The 19,371-nt window shown below is 39.7% G+C and overlaps 1 protein-coding gene across 2 annotated transcripts; it reads right to left on the reverse strand.

Annotated features, from left to right (window-relative positions):
* Positions 1-308: 308 nt before the first annotated feature.
* Positions 309-18,650, reverse strand: LOC126911987 (protein abrupt-like). Of its 2 annotated transcripts, none has more exons than XM_050701929.1 (14): positions 18,490-18,650; positions 17,260-17,552; positions 11,488-11,666; positions 11,054-11,169; positions 10,720-10,861; positions 10,390-10,559; positions 10,113-10,245; positions 9,834-9,993; positions 9,677-9,721; positions 5,762-5,903; positions 5,352-5,489; positions 4,829-5,025; positions 4,395-4,580; positions 309-4,309 (listed from the first exon to the last, which is right to left on the reverse strand). In XM_050701929.1, the coding sequence occupies exons 2-14, from the start codon at positions 17,273-17,275 to the stop codon at positions 3,912-3,914; spliced, it is 2,022 nt and encodes a 673-aa protein (XP_050557886.1). In that variant the 5' UTR covers positions 17,276-17,552; positions 18,490-18,650; the 3' UTR covers positions 309-3,911. The 2 variants fall into 2 exon arrangements, with proteins under 2 accessions (XP_050557886.1, XP_050557811.1); XM_050701854.1 differs by having other exon boundaries at positions 309-4,312.
* Between the last annotated feature and the right edge of the window lie 721 nt (positions 18,651-19,371).

Genomic DNA, 19,371 nt, shown 5'->3' on the forward strand with positions numbered 1-19,371 from the left:
TTTGCTTTACGTTTAAAGAAATCGAAACTGGAGCGCGTTCGGTGCTCAGATTGGTTAGTTCATTCGTGCCGGCCAATCAGTCCGGTCCGGTCAATCCGAGTGCGTTTTCGTTTCGTTACCGTTTAACGTAAAGCAATCCCGTATTAAGGATACTGTTCTGACGTTACGTGGCCCATAATACGCGACGCATGTTCAGTCAGCTATGAATAGAATCAAGAAAAAGCAGTAAAAGCAAGCTCTTAACACAAACACTGAAACCCAGCGTCTATGGAAGGAAGGTAGTATTAAAGTGATAATGAAACAACATGTTCAAAACAATTATTTTTATTATTCTTGTATATAGTAATGTAATGAAGCAGCGTACAGCTAGTACTCTAATGTACAATGGCCAGGCGTGGTTCCAACTATAAAAATATACGTAAACTTATATTCTCCTGCCTTAATTAGGTATATCTCTAAAAACCATAACAATACTGACATATCCATTTCACATGGCGATTACACAGGAGTGACGTCACGATACAATATGGCGGCTTGTACCCATCATCCCCATAGTACCTTAATTAATTATTGCATAAATACTTAACCATATGTAAGTCCAATGATTTTGAAAAATACACCTAATTAGTACAGTAATAGAGTTGAGAATTAAGGGATGGTGGCTTTGCTTATTGCAGCGGTCGTATACAGTGGCGCCACCATGAAATGAAACGGAACGAAAGAGAACAGAATATGGGGATGTAGCGAGATCATCTCAACTAATTGTTGGCAGAATTGTAGTCGAGTGGAATCAATAAATTCAAGTGGAAATTGTTCCAAGTAATACATAAGACGAATGTAAAGCACTGCTTCACAGGCCATAGAAAGCCAGACAGAAACAAAGACAGGAGTAAAAAAATCAACTGCATATTGTATTGGAAATATAACGAAATAAACAAACATTAAATATAAATTAAAATGATTGGATAATGTACAAATAATTGAATAAAATCATTCTCATTTAGTTTTATTACATTAAATGCAAATAAAATTATAATCATTCTTCCTATTTATTGATTCCAACGACTTTATAATATAGAAGGGATATAAATACGAATTACTTGGTACTGTCACGTCACGTGGTCACGTGGTCACGTGGCGAACAAACTTAATATCTTGTGCTCCCTACTCGACAGCTAACTCCGTTCGAGCCACTCACGACAACTCACGACAACATACACATCTATTAACATAGAAACAACATTTTGCAAGAATATTTATATTTCTGTACTACATCAATTCATTATTTTGTACTCTGTAATCTGGCTTTATTATATTCCTACGGTTATCGTGAATTGCGCAAAACCCGAACAGTTACATAAATCAACATTAAACTGTGCGTTAACTAATAAAAAGTTTTACATGATAGCTCATGCTACTGAGGTATATTAGCATAACCAAACATAAAGAAAGAAAAACTAATGTCGAACTTGCAGTTCACAAGGTAACTAAACGTAAGTATTATATATCGAGAGCATATCGTTGACTTATAGTCCTATATATTCATTATCCCTCACTGGTACATAATATTCTGCATTAGTAACAACTGTACAGTGCTGGGGGGGCTCACGTCGCTACTGCAGCTCACACGAGACATTGCACGACTTGACATCTAGTCCGTCTTATGTGTTGACACCCTAAAGTAACGATGTAAGCCCCCCTTTATTTATAATCTGTATTTTAAGTGGCGTGTGTTGAAAAAATATATACTTTCCTTAATCACAATCTGGTAACTGACTATTGTTAAATGTTAAATACAACGTGCATCAACTCTATTCATCTAAAAGAACTATAATTGAGTAGAATGTAGACAGAGTAATCTAAATAAAACGATACTTGCATCTATTCATAATAATCAAATATTAAGCACTCATTTCCTAAACAAACAAAACTTAATTTATATACAGTCGAAAATTATTACTCACTATGGCAACACTGTTAAATGTCAACAAGGTTATATTTGCGCAAACCAAACTGACTTAATGATCAATTCTCACTAACACGCTAAACAAAATATGTTTCAATCAACCCGTACAACTTATTCTAGGCGTATATCTAGGTATCTACTTGCGGTGCCCACGGCCGCACGCTCGAGACAGCTTTGCAAGCCCCGGTGGCAAACTGAGATATCCCATCATTCCATAAATGTAATATCTCTCATATAAAAGGTTAAATGCTTTTACCTATTGATCTAAGTACTTAAATAACGTGAATCCTAACGTTCAGGGGCGGGAAGTAAATATAATTTTGTGACTTCGCTTACAATATCTTATAATATACTAAATAACTATAACATTGTACTCTAAAAAATATGTATAAGTATTGAAGGCTAACATGAGATTGTAATCACAGTAATTGTTATAATAAGTAACGAGCCCACATCATTACTACAAAACAAACCTTCACTTGTACACGATAAGGTTTCATTTTCCACAATACCAACGCAAACCGTTCACTACCCACGTATTTACACAATATCGAAGGCAACGTCAAGGTATACTTTATTTATTGCTTTTTGTTACTATTTATTTAAGTATATGTACTTTACATATCACCTCAATTTATATACATGCATTATTTATCCTCTTATTATAATATTATATTGTTAAGTGTCAAATTTGAACATTTTGACGAATCGCGCGCAGTGTGATAACGCGATAACAGATCATCCCTTGGATGGTAGTCAGTCTCAAGGTAGACGTCGGTCGTACAAGCGTGCAACACTAGACCGGCCAGCAGTGGTTGGCCGCACGACCACACTGTTCCACTGTGAAATCTTAATTGTGTAAATCGTTATACATCGTGTTCCTACCGCGTTATAACTTGGCCGTCCGCGATTCAGTATACGCACATATATGTATATTTACTTTAATTATAGTATGATTTAAGCTCTGTTATATTTGTTCGTATACAATTCTCATCGTATAAAGTTAGTGTGCTCATTGATATCAGAGGTTTATGTCCATTACTCGCTACGGTCGTGACACAGTCTAAAGTTCCTCTAGTGAGTGCGTATTCTATAAAATAACGGTATTAAGTACAAGTACCTACGGGCAGCACTAACAATGACCTAATGACTTGCATATATTTACCTACGATATACTCTATATAGTATATATATAAATGCAATCTGCAAAATGCATAAAACAACAGTTATTTATATCTATAAATTGTATAAAATATTAAATAAAATCTATTGAAGTGAGGTAGATGGATGGAATTTCACAATTTGTGTGGATATTTTTTTTTTACTTTATAACGTTTGCCGTATTGGCCCAAATGCTGAGGTAGATGGATGGAATTACTATGTAAGAGGCCCTACTACGTGACCGGGTCCTTTACATACACAATACAAAAACACTACTCACTAGTCATTAACTACTAAAACAATCTCACATCATGTGGCGAGTTGATCTGAACTAATGTGTCAGGTAAATGCTAAGTGAATATTTATGGCTGTGTTATCACATCGGGTATAAAAATAATGTCTCACTAACAGGTTATATAAAGCGCACGGTAGCGCATTGTAGCGCATGTTAGCGCATGGTTGCGCAACGTGCTACTTCTATCAAATATCCATTCATAACACCAGCAGTACAGATTCGTGACTTCTATGCAAAGTAACCAGACTCAACCTAGCTGCAACCGATTTAATCCTAAAACTTTAAATTTACATTAATATCGGAAATGGCACCAATGACATTCCACGGGTCAACAATTAAAACCGTTACTACAAAAAACGAATCAAGCTAATGACCACAAAACATAACACTCAAGCACCTTTTGATAATTTCAACAAAACATTGTCCTATCTGTGTTACACGTAGTCTACGTGACTAATTCAACACACTTATAGTTAACTAGCCTTCATTTCATGAGTTTTTGTTGTGTTCCTCATCTGAGTAGTCTCCGTCGTCCTGGCCGTTGTTCTCGGGATCCTCCGAGTTCCCTCTCCGGTCGTCCTCATTGTAATCTTTATAGTAATCCTTGCCGTTGTCCTTGTCCGTTAGATCATGCTTCTCAGTGTCCGTCTCGCTTATGCTATCGTTCCGTTGCCGTTCCTTCCCGAGATCCAGGGGTTCGTCCGAGTCTCGCATGATGTCGGGTTTGCTCATGTTCTCGGTGTACTGCCGCTGCATCTGTTTGAGATAGCGCTGGTGGGCGAGGTTCGTCGGTGGGGGCGGGAGGGATCCCATTTGTGGTGATGGCTCTTCATAGGATTTCCGGTCGGTGTGCAGTGCGTTGAAATGTGCTAGCTTCGCGTTCATTCCTGCTGAAGAAAACGTGACATTGAAAACCAAAAAATGTACATTGTAAACTAGTTCCCTTTGATTTATGTTGTTATTGTTACGTACCGAACATGTTCTCTCCGATGTACTGTAGGTAGGTGTCCAGCAATGCTGAGTTACCCCCGTACGCCGGCGGGAAGTCATCGTGCTTCAAGCCAGCCAGTCCGTGTGGAAGGTTCTCCACTGTCTTAGCAGTCACCGCGCGCACTGCCGGAACTTTCGTGATAGTCGTGTTTGCCAGATTGTTTATGTCTGTGGAGAAAATTGATTTTATGATAATGGAATCCTCAAAACTTGATTTTAATGCGAAAATTAAGTTCTATGATGATTTTTTTTGTATTTTGTTGTTTTTCTTGTATAAAGTTCTGAGCAATGAGGAAGTTAAATAAATAAAATAAGTTGTGCTTACTACGATCTAGTTTTTATCCACTTTTGGAAACAGGCATTCCCAATTTAGCTATTGTTTTTCTAAGGTAAAATGAATTATTCCGTTAACTTACGTGGAGGTGAGACGGGTATGCTGTCCTGGTATCGAGATTGGCTGAGGTCGTCGTTATCATTGTCTCCGCATATGGAACTGCTCTCCGATGCAGCTGACTTCGCATCCAGCTTGATATCTGAGCGTCGAGGACCAGTAGGAGATGCACGAGCTCGAAGCTGTTCTGGTGACACCTTCACACCAGCTTTGGCCAGTAACCTATAAATTTGATTGTGATTTTAATACTTATTACCAATTAAGTATACTAAAATGTAGTGTTAAAACTGATTCTGAGACATTTCCCTTTTTATGACACTGATAAGAAATAAAAGTTCGGTAGGTATGAACAAAACCTTGTTAAAAGTTTAAAACTATTACAATAGTACCTAATTAGGATTGCTTCACTAGAGGACTGACCCACAGACAGACATTTTGTTTTTCTTTTTGATGTTCAAAAATACCTTTTCGGTCTATTTGAAATAAATAATTTTGTCTTTGACTTTGAGGCAACATGTTTTGTAGGATGCCTTAACACGTGTACTTACTGGCTGGCAAGTTCAGGATCGAATCTGGTGGGCATCTGCAGCACGGGCAGGTCCTTGGTGGAGATACCGCGATGTTGTCGCGACATGTGCGAGTGCAGCGAGTTCCTAGACTTGGCCACCGTACCGCAGAGCACGCAACTGTACCAAGAAAATATTTAAATATTAATGACTTTATTACATTATGATTCTCATATGAAGTATGATAGATATCTATCATATCATAGAACGAGTCCTATCAACAATATGATAAGTCATACCCTCAGTGGGTTGCGAACAGTAGATGGCAGTCAGTTCTTCCATTTGAAATAATGACATTCAGTCAAATCTAGTTATGACTTAGGTATTGCTGACTAGTAAAGAATAGACCAAAAGAAAGAAGGAACTAGATAATATTTGCTTTATCTACTAACCGATATCCAGGGCAGACTGTGTGTTTGTCCTCGAGATGTGTCCTCAGCGTGTGCGCAGATCGGTAGATCTTGCCACACTTGGGGCAGGGCCGCGGGTCCGTCGCTCTCACGCGCAGCAAGTCCTGAGTCCTTCGGCATCCTCCTGTAACACAAATACACATTTCATCAGTTTCAAGGCTTTTGAGTCGAGTTCGCGTTTTATTAAAGAAGTCCTTACCTTTTCATATAGAGTTAAGAAGTAGTGTTAGTAGTTTTTTATGAGTTGTCGTGTAATATTCAATGAAATAAAAGAAAACTTTCTACTTGGTAGTTTTATTGTTTATGTATTTATATAAGCAGACACTTTCTTCTGGTAAAAATTAAGTTATTACGTATATATCGTATCACTAATACATTCGCAACTAGAATCGTTTACTCACATTGAACATTTGGTTATTGAATGACTAAACTTACGCTTAAAAATATGTTTTTTTTTATTATTTTTAATTTTAGTTTAAGATATACGACATTGCCTCTCAGGCGTCAGGAACAGTTTCATCTACTCGCTAATTAACCAATATTTTTTTTTCGTTCTGGAGATCTATGTAATGTATCCGCTTCCATCGCATATATTTTGAAGGCATCTTCATTAATATTTACACGAGCTTACGAAATGGACTTGAGAGATTCCTAAATACTTAATATTTTATGCTAAGGCAACGTATGTCTTCGTGTGTGAAGTATATTGTGCGAGTCTCTTTGTAGGCCTATGGTACTAATAGTCGAGTACTTTATTGCTTTCTTAAAGGCTAATGTTCCATGTAGGAGTTACTACGTAATAGTATCTTTGGCGGGCAGCAGCGGCGCCGGCACACTACAGCTTGCTATGAACAAGGCATTTCATGTTTCGTTCAGCAGCGGGCGCATCTACACATGCGCTATATTACATGTCAACAATATCTCTATAACAGAATAATCTTTATCTTGGTGTATTCCCCTTTATCTTTACAAAAATATATGCGAATGGAATCGTCGATTATTATGTACATTTTAAAATAAATCCTCCGGTTGTCTACATTGACTAGATATGTTTTAGATTGTGCACGACTCACGCACATAGCATCTCGAACAAACATCGTTTAGAAAATAAATTCTCTATGTTTTGGATGTGAACTTATTCTTAACTATTGCATTCAAAGGCATTAGATTCATTTCGTTACAATCTATTTCGTATTGTCTTATCTATGGTCGAAAGTATAAGTAAGGTAAGGTAAAGTAAGCACACACCGGTGCAATCGTTTATCCTAAATTACAAGCAATACTTCTGTGTATAAATCATTGCACACGCATTTTTTTGTAAATAATAATAGAAAAACTATAATATAAAAATAACAAATGTAAAAACTAAAACTTGTCACTACCTAGTTAAACTATTGCACCGTTATGTTTGAGAAAGAGTAGAGTGGCAGAATGATGTCCCGTCTAGAGGGGCCACTTGAACCCACCGTGAATCGAACCAACTAACGCTACGCTCATTACCAGGACACCAGAGCCTAAGACAAACAGCTAATCGAAGAACAATACCAATCGCTTATAAGCGTTGTCTGGGCAAGCGAAATGTGGCACAGTCGGACGTACAAGCTTTATTACAAAAGCCGACTATTTACGAGATCACCCGAATAGTGCGAAACGGTCCAGCAACCTCCCAGCGTCACCAGAGCAGAGACAGGGATAGGCGGATCAGCCTGGGAGGCCGCAGGTCATTTAGGAACTACAGTTAGCGCTGTTAGTTAAATATACGCCAGGCCACGCTTATAACAGAAAGGCTCTAACCGTAGAAGCAACAATGGAAGTTACAGACGTTCAGGAAGTGATCAGAATGATCGACATTCAGTAGTTGCACTTCGTATCCTATCAATGGCACCAATCATCACATGTCATAATGCGCTTATAATATAAACCTTACTTAAACAATATCAGTCTATTCTACTACAAAAATAATTTTCAGTCGATTTATTCCTACTGCTTTATACAATGTTTTATGAACAGCGTTATATGAAAAAATGCATCCAGGAGATCATTATATTCTCTGGTTTAATTACGAGCCCCACTCGACTTAGTTCCGTTTCACAGCCGTTGTGTTAACTTTAGAAAGCCGAATATCAAACGAGTATCGTCCCCGATCGGTCGGTGTGGCCTCAGTTCGCCCAGCCACAGCTCCACTTCAACGTTTTCATTTTCTCCCACTGGCGGCGGTGCTTGATCCGCATGTGGTTGCGCACTGAGTTGGGGTGCGCGAAGTACCGCGCGCACGAGGCCACGGGGCACACGGGGCTGTCGCGCGGGTAGTGCGCGTCCAGGTGGCGCCGCGCCTGCGCCAGCGACCCCAGCCGCGCCGCGCACAGCGGGCACTGCAGCCGCTCGCCCGCCCACAGCCCCGCGCCCCCCAACTCGCCCTGTTCCAGGAGCTTTAGCAACTCGTGCCCTCGCTCCTCCGCCTCACTCGGCACCGAATCACTTACCGGGTTTGCCAACGCGCGTCGCGCCGCGGCATCTGCAATGCCGACAGCACCATGTTACACAAACTATCTACGGGCAAAGCGGTTGGCAAACCCGACCCTAAACTGACTTCCGATCCGTCCGAACGCAATAAACTCTCTAAAAATATTACGTCATATTATTAAATACAATATATAGATACGATAAACAATCCCGTTCCGATTTCGCTTCACGTAGGTCCTTGGCACATCTATTCCTATTGCAATAAGTACGCGGTGCTGGCTGCGGGCCGAGCGGCGATCACCACCACGCGCCGAGCGAGCCGAGCGTGTTGAGCGAGCCGAGCGGTGGCTGTGCGACGGGCGGTGCTCGCTCGGCTTCGCGCCGTCTCTAAGAGTTCTGTCGCTGGCGGATGCCGTGAGCTTGCAGTTGGTGGTTGATGAGGTAGTGCTTGGTTTTGCACTTCTTGCCGCAGTGCTGGCAAGGGAACCACTGGTCGCGGTCGGTCTGCGAGTGCACATTGAGCATATGCTGGCGCAGATTGGAGGTTGAGGAGTACACGCGGCCGCACAGGGGACACTGCGGCCGGTAGCCCATCGCCGCCCCGCCCGCGAGAGCCGCCCCTGTAACACAGAGGCGGCGGTTAGACACAGATCCGTACAACATCGTTAAGCGCTATGGTGAGTGTATCGGTCGCAGCGGTCCGCGGACGGGGCGGGGTCGCGCCTCCTCTGTTTCACGCCGTGTATCGAGTTCATGTGTATCTGCATGTACTGGCGCGTCTTGAAGGCCTTGCCGCAGACGGGGCACGAGTGCGCGAGCTCGTGCGCCGCGTGCACGTTGAGGATGTGCTGCTTGAGGTTGCTATTGTTGCTGTACAGCTTGCCGCACTCGGGGCACGCGGGCCTGGCGGGCTCACCGTTGGCCAGCGCGGCGTAGGCCGGCCGCTCGTCGGTCGCGGCCCGGTCGCCGCCCGGCCAGGTGGCTCCTGGGGCAGACGAGGTCTCCGTCAGTGCGCACTCCTACTCGGTACTCGTCTCATTCATTCGACGGCACGTCTAGGACGATCGGTCGCTACGTAACTTCCACGGTTGCCAAAATTTTCCTAACTGCATTTATTTACGTTTTACGAGCAAAGTACGTACTTATTTATCGAAACGATTAAAGTGGAGTAATTAAGCGCTTTGGTGTTGTTCTCGTTATTAAATTGTTAGTGTTATTACATGCAAAGGTATATGACTCAATAATGTACAATTAATGATTTGATTTGTTTCCTTTGTTCTTTTGGGTATCATTAATATTGTTGATTGGAAATGAGAATTATTCCAGTCGATTTAATTATTTGGAGCAATTTGACAATTATTGTAGTGCGATGGAGTGGTATTGAGTCATATATCATTAGAGTACGTAATTAGTGTGAGTTAGGAATGCACTTACCGTAATTGTCGGGTATTCCTGATGGTCCTGGTAAGCCGGGGAAACCTGGAAATGAAGCGGAAAGGAACCATTAACTTTCTATAGAAGTAACAATCAGTACAGGGTCCACCGTCCAGTTTGTGTATATTGATAGCTCCTTCTTATTCCATCCTAATACCTGGTAGATTAAGTAGTCCGGGGAAGTTGTGCGGCAGGGTTCCGTTGGTGTTGGCCATGGTAGCTGGGTCGTCGTAGTCGATGGGCTCCTGTTTAGCGCGTGTCTCTCCTTCCGTGTCGCTGGCGCCTGCGTCTGATGACGATTCTTCACCGTCTCCAGACTGTATAGAAAAAAAAAGTATTGAGATATTGTTCCACTAGTGAAATTGTGGTTTCTCTGAAAATTTTAACAAAAACTGTTATCATATCATTTGGTCATTATTGGTTGTTAAAAACTTACCAGATTGTTAGAAACTCCAGATAGATGAGGGTTTTGCGAAGTGTCCATGGCCTGTCCGAACAAGGCCAGCTCGTGCCCGTTAGTGCCCAGCCGCTCAGGGCTTGCTCCCTGCACCGACAGTAGCTGTTCCGTCCTACACCAATAATATGAAACGATCATAAACACCACTAACTCCTGACACATTTTGATTGTTATTACAGTTTCCTTTGGAGAATGAAATGCTATATGTTATTTAACTTTCTTCAAGATTACGCAATCATGGAATGCTCCGTAATACCTGGACTTCATCTGCGCCTGGTACAGGTCCGAGGACCTGGCCCGTTTCGGTGGTGGTGTGTTGTTGGCTCCGTCGTCTGGTTTCCTCGGTCTCCTGCCTTCACGTTGTTGTCCTCCTTCCCTCCCTTCACGAGACGCTCCACTGCCAGTTTCCGTCCATGATGATGCTGACTGTTAAATGATTATGACGTTAAATACAGAAATTCAGTAGTTAAAAAAAAACTCAAATCCATAGGAACAGTTTCTTAGTCCCAGGTTGGGTGTCAATTTTATTTCTGGCGCCCAACATGGGACTCTTTATGTTCTCAGTAATAAATAGAAGAAATCTTACCGGTGAAGCTTTCTGATCCAACGTAGTCATCGGTGCCGGTGCAGGAACGTCCGTCAGTCCACGCACTTGTAGTAGCTGGGCTGCTCTCAGGAACTCTTTCAACTGCTCTTGACCGATGTGCACCTCACCTTGGTACATAAACCTAGACGAAGGGAAAACAGATTAAATTTGCTGATATTTTAATCATACATACTATATAGGTATATATAGTTTTCAAAAATCGTTGATATTCCTGGGGAAACTCATTGACGATTTAATTGAGACCTGTTCTGATGTTTGTAATCTTTGTAAATATTAACTCTCTGATATTATTTATTCTTAAATTATGACTTACCGAAGAAGACTCTCCATGTCTTTGTCGTGGACATCACGCAGGATTACAATAGGATGTTGGCAGGGATTCGCCTTTAAAAGTCTTCGGAAATAAGGACTGCATGCAGATAGCACCACCTGGACAAAACAAGTCAGTTATTCCAACAATCCTTCGTGTGAAAGTTCAACAAAATAAAATAAATCAAGTTAACGCCGTGGGTACTAAGTCCGTGATTAAAATCCTTGATATTTTCTTAGAAGATTGCAAGAAAGTACCAATTCCCATGCGGTATCGACGGGCGACGTTGGCGTGCCCTTCCAACACATAAATATGCAAATAATTTATTGGAAATAGGTGCAGTGTACACCGACTGGAAATTGAATTTTTAATATAATATCTGTACTTGTTCACCATTGAAAGGGATTTTTTATATAAAAGTAGTGTATTTTAGTTACCTTGTGCGCTGTGAAGGTGGCGCCGGCGCACGCGAGCGTGACGTCGACGAAGTCCTCCTCATCGCGCAGGCGCCTGAAGGAGGACACCATGGACGAGTGGAAGTCGTTCCACCGCAGTGAGTATTGCTGCTCGCCGCCGGCCGCGGCGCCGCCTGCGCCATACAGAGCGGTCAGTGTACCTTACAAATTTATTTACTTGTAAAATATATGCTTTACACATAGGTGGTTGGAAGAAATTACTTTCATGTCTCGAAATGTTCTCAGCATTAGTCATGACTAAAATATGTTTACCTAATTAATACTTAGCAATCGTAATCGTAATTAATTTTAAATAGTAAGTAGGTAATGGTATTTTAACTAGAATCACGTTATAACAAAATTATTAAAATTGTAATTTGAAAGTTGATTAAATTCCAAAAAAAATCTAAACATTTTTTAAATTAAACTTTTAATAAAAAACAGATTAAAATAATTAAAATAACGTAGCAATAATTCATTTGTTAATCGGCGGATGATTGCAATGTCGTTAGGTTTAATAAAGGAGGTACATAATATGAAATATCAAATTATATTACATTTGCATAATCTACGCACATATCCTGCCTTTCACCGAATCCAATTAAGTATTGATCCTCATATGTAGTATTTTAATGTCCTACAGATATTAAATATGCACAATATGTTACGCTAAAAATAGAAAAAGTTCCTCAAATACCTATTGGTCCTATGTTCATCATATTGGTTAAAAATATAGTAGTTTAGAAATACGAAAAAACGTATCTTGTTGCCGCACCTTAATTACTTAACAGTGATTTTTATTATCGTAGTGGTTTATTATAATTTGTAACTAATTGTAATATTTAAGTTTATGAATAAGTAATAATAATATGACTTAAAAGTCCATAAAGTAGCGCAATTATTTATTCTTAAGTAAAAACCCATAATACGAGTTTGCCTTACGTTGAACGAAAACGAAACGAGAGCACATTCGGCGCTCTGATTAGTCGGCGCGAATGAACCAACCAATCGGAGCGCCGAACGCGCTCTCGTTAAACGTAAAACAAACTCGTACTAAGGCCTCAGAAGTCAGAGAACTTATAAAAGTATTTCACAAGAGGTCGCGTGGTTCGTGGAAGAAGTCATAGATTAAAATTTTAATGTATTTGATAAATATCTCCTAGCCGTTATATAATACATACGAGAGTAATAAAACGTGCTATATGATCACTAGCCATTTATAATCTACCAACATGGTTGGTTAGGAACCAAAAAGATTTTTAATTTGGTTCATAACTATTTCTAATTTATTGTTTTGTTTATAAAAAGACATCGACAATTTATTATTCATTTCGACATCATCACTGGTTTTGAAATGTCACCGTTCTCCGTAAACCCCAGTATTATTATATGTCTAGGTATAGTTACATAGACACTAAATTCTAAATATGGCAGATAGATACAGGAAGTTGAAGTTTAGGTATTTTTTTATGCAATAAAACTTAATCAAATAATTTTGGATCAATTTTTAAACTGATCTGCTTATTTAAAACAACGTCAATTGGTAATGATCTCAGTTGGCCCTCATTTAAAAGATAAATTTTACGAAGCCCTAAAACCTAAACTTGAATATCAAAAATCAAAATAAAATTGAAACATAAAACGCGCAATAATCCGTTAAATCCATTTTAAAACACATTAGTAAAGCGCCGGTCTTTACCCGCAAAATGCTAAGGGCCCGAAGATGGCAATGATTTAAAAATGAACCCTAAGGATGTCGTAAAAATAATTTTATTCTGGTGACACTTGGGTCTTACTAATATTTAAAAATATAGAAGTTTGTTTGATTGTTACTCCATAACTTCAAAACGGCTGAAGGGATTGGGATAAAATTTGGAACAGGGGTATATTTTTTTTATAACGTTGCCCCGTACTAGGATTTCCTCCTGTGTCGTGGGTGCGTTTACAAATCATAATTTCACATACACATGACATCCAGACCCGGAACAACACTCTGTGGATCACACAAGAAGTTGTTTCGTGCGGGAATCGAACTCGCGACATGTTGTACGGCAGCCAGTTGCCCAGCCACCGCACCAACTTTATAGCCAATTATGGTCTGGTATAACATAGGCAGGGCATAACCGATGACAGAAGTATGAAGGTAAATCGCATTGAAGTAAAAATTAGTTTTGGTGATATATATTTATAGTAGGTGAACACTAGCAGGTAGTAAACGATGAGAAATGTCAAGGATCTCAGTAGGAACGGCCAGTGAGTAATACGCTAATACTTAGATGCTGAATGCTCCATACGTGATCTTACAACTTATTATTTTAACATTTTCCTTATATTTTCGTTCATACAAACGATTTTAAAATGGGTTTTACACAGATGCAATGTTTTAGGAATTTTCCAATCGGTAATCGATAAGTGTTAGGTACAAACTTAGGCTAATGTTTCTTTACGATACGTCAATGACGCGGCACAAAATTGGTAATATCATTATAGTAATATTTGAATATCAGAATGATTAAGGTAAACAAGAATTCTTAACACGAAACTGTACGCTAGAGTTTAAATATGAGAAAAAATATCCTATAGAAGTTATCAGAAAGAAAATCCCGTTCCGTGACTGATTTATAGAACCTATGCGAGGATCCGGAGCTGCAGACTACCTAGTGGGTTTACCGGGGCTATAGCTCGAAAAGCAGGAGAAGGGACGGGGTGGTTTTTAGTCAGTAAGAGTCTGACACTCCCTCTCGCCTAAAGGTCGGGAGAAGCCATCGGATGAAATTCCAATGCCAAAAAAAATGCGAGAAAATGAAATTAAAACACAAAGCCAGACTGATTAAATAAACAAAGAATATTTAAATAACAATTTGTATCCAATATCGCCCCGATTTTGTATCGAGAACACAAATGTTCGGTCACAGCTCCATACATTAGAAATTCGCGCACGGTCGCCCGCAACCACATCTTGGAAACAACGGGAGAGTTTTTTAAAATTAAAATGGACTGTTTTACGAATGTCCAAATCGATATAAATAATGTATTGTACTTACTATTAATGCTAACCGTTTTGCATGAGTCAATAACATCGAAATTTCCTCTGCCAAGATTAAATTCCTTTTTGTATAACGTCGTATTTTTAGGATCAATGTTTGTTGTGTTTTCATAAAAACGCTTTATTTGATCATCTGAATTCAATTTCATATCTCCTCTTTGTAAATATTTCGATTCTAAGATATATGTTTCTAGTTTTTCTGTATGTTTGACTGACTGGCGTGGTGGCTGGGCGACGAGTAACGTGTAGCGGGTTCGATTCCCACAGGAACTCTTTGTATGATCCAGAAATTGTTGTTTCGGGTCTGGATGTCATGTGTATGTGAACTTATATGTTTGTAAACGCACCCACGACACAGGAGAAAATCCTAGCGTGAGGCAACGGTATTTTTCTCAAAAAAACTTCTTAGTCTTAATATCAAGTTTGACTACTTAATATAAATATGTGCTGAACAATATCAACAAAATAAACTTCTTTTGTTCACAAATTGTGTGTCATCAAAAGCCTTGGAACGATTTTTTGTGTGTAACCTATTGTATCAAAGGTCTTTTGTTGTCCATTTATAATCTGATAAGCTGCGATCGCCTTGTTAAATTAGTTTTAGCAATGAAACCCATTCGTTCAATGTGATTCATAGAAATCTTGTAATTTTTAAGAACTTGGTTGAAATTAAAATTATTCGGGTCTATCGGCGAAGTTTAAAATTTTAATGGAAGTTTGTAACCCAGCGTTGTTGAGATTGTCGTGGTCCTGTTACAAAGATTTAGGGATCTAATTAATCTCCGAATATCCGGTCGAGAGTCACACTGAAGGATTGAATTTATTACTTAGTTAGCGCGCAGTTTATCTATTTATAGATGGTAATAAAATGGTGACATTAAACATATTGGTGATTTAATTAAAATTAAATCCGTAATGAAAAAGTTACCTATTTCTGAAAAATGCACGTTCTTCCCAAAAGTGCACCTGTTTCTAAAAAGTGCACATTCTTCTAAAAAGCTGTATTTAAAGTCTTCAGTTCATAGGAAAAATGAGTCACAAAAATAATTAACACACAAAATGATTTTACTCAAAAGTAACGGTTTCAATATTAATCAGCGATTCCTAGAAACATTTACTTTTTTATTTATACTTCTTAAAAGATCTTTATCGTTTTTGAAAGCGATAAAATCGATACACTTTAACCGTTTCTAAACACCCATTCACACTGTTCATAAAAGGTTCATATCAAAAAGGTCATGATATATTTTGAGTGTGAATGCACGGCTTTTGATCCCCTGTCCGTGCCACCCTCTGGGAGGGTGAGACTCGCAACGCGTCGGAGTGAACGTTTTATGACGCGTATATATCTGTAGTCAGCGCTGTATTAACCCTATGAATCGTTAGGAAATCGCGTCGCAGCACGGGGTTACTTATGGCAGTAAAACGGATACAATAGTGCGCACTCTAACTCACATGAATTATGGATAACGTCATTTTAATTTTCTTTCTGTGATTTCGAGACCAGATTTAATGCGTTTATTAGATTTTCAAATGGGCCAAATGTTTGGACTTTGTAAATTAAAATTGTTCTAATCAAAATCCCACCTAAGTTTACCGTTTTACCTAAACAATTAGCTAAAAACAAAGCGGGTAGTAAACACTCAATTTGCCGGGTAAACGCTATTTGTACCGAAACAAGCTGCTAAAAATAAAAGCAAAACATCGAAAACATTTCACCGCGAACAATTATTTGTAAATGCATTTGGCGCAAATAAAAGAAAAACTCGGGTCTCGAGTGAAGCGACGTCATTAAACAAGAACTGCCACCCCATCCCCCTGATCCTGCGGGGGTTGATCCTGGCAGGACGGCGGGGCGGGGGCAGGGGGGCGAGAATATCAACGAACTCATACGGACGTGTGACGTAGCCACGCGTACGTACCATAGTATACATTCTGTTGGTAAACAATTGCGTCTCATTGCAATTGACGTTTTACATTTTTAATTTCGCTTTTTTTTTGGAATCGTCTGAGGCCTTTGATTGTGTTCCTATATGAGGCTCGGAAAATGACTATGTGTTCTGTCAGGCTAGAATTTAAACTAAGCATTTTAAAATTAAGAGTTGATGCATAGATTTAGTTCGATTGGAATAAATTGATAGCATTAGAGCATATTGCAAAAAAATTTAAGAGGTGACATGTTTTAAAGATTTTATATTTTTTTCCGAATAAATCTTATTTGGATCTGGAATTATGTTTAGAAGCCCAATTTATTTTAATGAATGAGCATTTCTTCCATATTTTAGATAACAACGATTGCTTAAACATAATGTCTACATCTTAAAGTCATGTATGCTTTTTTTAACATTTTACCTATAAGGTTGGAAGGAATGAAAATTTTTAAATGTGATGCTAATATAATTCTTAATCATTTGAAATTTAAGTTTTGAATGTAGATGCGTAGAGGTGGAAGACCTTTGGGAGTCATGCTAGAAAATATCGAAACATTTGATATTCAAATGAATAAAAACATTAAATTTAAAGAGATGAAACTTTTTTTTTTGGCATATTAAGAAAGTTTATGGCTACGATATTGGATAGACAGATGTTCTTTCACAAATTAGTTCTTAAAGCTTAATGAAGTGTTTTATACTATCTGACACAAGGTAGTGTATTTTATGTGTTTTGGAAGGTGTATAGGTGATTAGAGAAGATGTTCAGGTACTCACCGGTCTCGGTCGCCATGGCCGGGTGTTCTGAAGGCGGCACCGTGTCGGAGCGTGCGCGCGCGCTAAACGTGTCCAATCCGGCGCATTCCAGCCTGCCCCCTAGTACCGCCGCCACCGTAATGCCTTCCGTAAATCTTCGCACAGAAAACTATCGTGTCACCGTCTCGTGCGCCCAGCACGATCACTTGCTCCAACTCTTGATGCGTTACAACTTAGCCGTCAATTAAAAAATTTGGAAGTTTTGTTTAAAGCTTGATTGTTTGTGAGTATTGCGAATTATTGGATGTTTTGTTCTGAAAAATGTATTCCACATTAGTTTCGTGAACGTGAGACGTGAATATATTCACGCTGTGCCGGCAGGTCGAGCGGTGACATCCCGAGTTAATTATATTGTAATTCGCGTTTAATTTATGTTTGTGTGCGACGAGAGGGGTGGAAGAGCGGTGATAAATATTTATAATTTACTCGAAACGGAACTTTGTTCGCTTTGCGGTAAAATTTAATTTAAATTGCCGAACTTTAATCACTTTATGCCATTTTGCAACTAATATGTAACAGATAACTATCATTAAAATTTCTATTCACAAAATTAGAACATTTGCAAACTACACTTGTTAATAAATAAAAATAACACAATTAATGAATTTATCAGCTGACATTACAATAGGTAACTTAAAACACAATTAAAACTAACTGTAAGTACCCACTTAGTTAAATTTTTGAAATGGTTAATTCACAGTAAATAATATCTGTTTCCATTAAAATGTAATTAGGAGTAATTGCAATGGTGTGAGTAACTCACGTACTGGCATCCACGTGACGCAATAAAACATAAAACTGAATTCGCACAAGTTCACGCACGGCACTGCACCGTACACGCAGCGGGTGTACTACACTCGTATACAGTCCAAGTGTGGTGTCCAGCGGGTGGTGGTGCTAATGTGAAGGGCCGGTGCAACGATCGATGGCGCGCCCTGCACCGCCACAATAAGGGAGGAGCGGGCAGATAGAAATCAATACGATGTCCATCATCGCATGCACCCACCCCCCGGCCCGCACCGCCTGCGCCATGCACACGGGAAATGCATTTTCCGCGATTCCACCGCCCTACACCCTTCTCGCGTTTCCGTCACCGTAGTAACTCGAATTTATCCGAAAATGTTGACAAACGTATTTTTTGTGATGTCCGGTATAGGATGCACCGCTCGGCCGACCGTGTCCGGTATCTACCTGACGCACGCGTGCGTTCGGGAGCGCGTCACGCGGGCGACTGTCGCGCGCCCCGCCACTCGGGCCGAGAATAAACAGCGTGGGGCGCGCGGGGGGCGGGGCGGTGCAGCGGCTGCACGCCCACAGCGGCCGCCCACGGCTGCCGGACGCGCGGACTTCGCGGACGATGCCGGACGTACGCCGGACGCCGGACGCCGATGAAACATGGATGTTTCAGGACGTCATCGCTCGACGCGTGCCATCTCGACGCCCAATAACGCGTGGCCCGCAATTTATTGCTGGAAGGACTTTCGCTTCCACCGTATCCCATCCGTATACTATCCGCACTCTGTACTGCCTGTACTCAGCCCGTATATCACTGCAAAGGTATACGAAACAAGTTTACAACAGGAAATTAGTTCAATCATTTATTACATCTTTAGTAGCATTAAAATAAATGATATAAAAAGATTAGTGGATAAATTGGACAGGCTCAATAAAATCTCATATTCACTGAGAACATCTCGGTAATTAATTTGGTCGACAAGTGATCGTTCTGTAATCGTATTAATGAAATCCGGTTTTATTATAAATCTGTGACTTGGATCCGTGTGATGTTACATTAACAAGTTAACATTTACGTTTCCGTCGCGTTGCTACTATTTAGATAAATAGAAGATTTACTCGTTTTTTTAACATTTTAATGCGTCTATCTCGTTAGTCTAGAATTTGCAATCTTTGCAAGCGAAATCGTAAACTATGTTCTTGGTTTAACCTCTAAGTAGAGTACATATTAAATGTAGTATTTTTATTTTAACTTTTATTATAATATGTATAGATTACGTTTTTGTGTAGTTAATAGTAGGTTTTCGTATGTCGACTTTTATTAAGCTTACGCTGTCT

This window comes from Spodoptera frugiperda, chromosome 1 (assembly GCF_023101765.2).
Source record: "Spodoptera frugiperda isolate SF20-4 chromosome 1, AGI-APGP_CSIRO_Sfru_2.0, whole genome shotgun sequence".
Taxonomy (NCBI): domain Eukaryota; kingdom Metazoa; phylum Arthropoda; class Insecta; order Lepidoptera; family Noctuidae; genus Spodoptera; species Spodoptera frugiperda.

Coding starts and splice junctions, on each gene's coding strand:
- LOC126911987 (XM_050701854.1), bottom strand. Junction 10,246..10,389: donor CAGGCGCAGATGAAGTCCAG/GTATTACGGAGC, acceptor TTATTGGTGTAG/GACGGAACAGCTACTGTCGG. Junction 5,904..9,676: donor AGGAATACCCGACAATTACG/GTAAGTGCATTC, acceptor TTTGTGTTACAG/GAGGATGCCGAAGGACTCAG.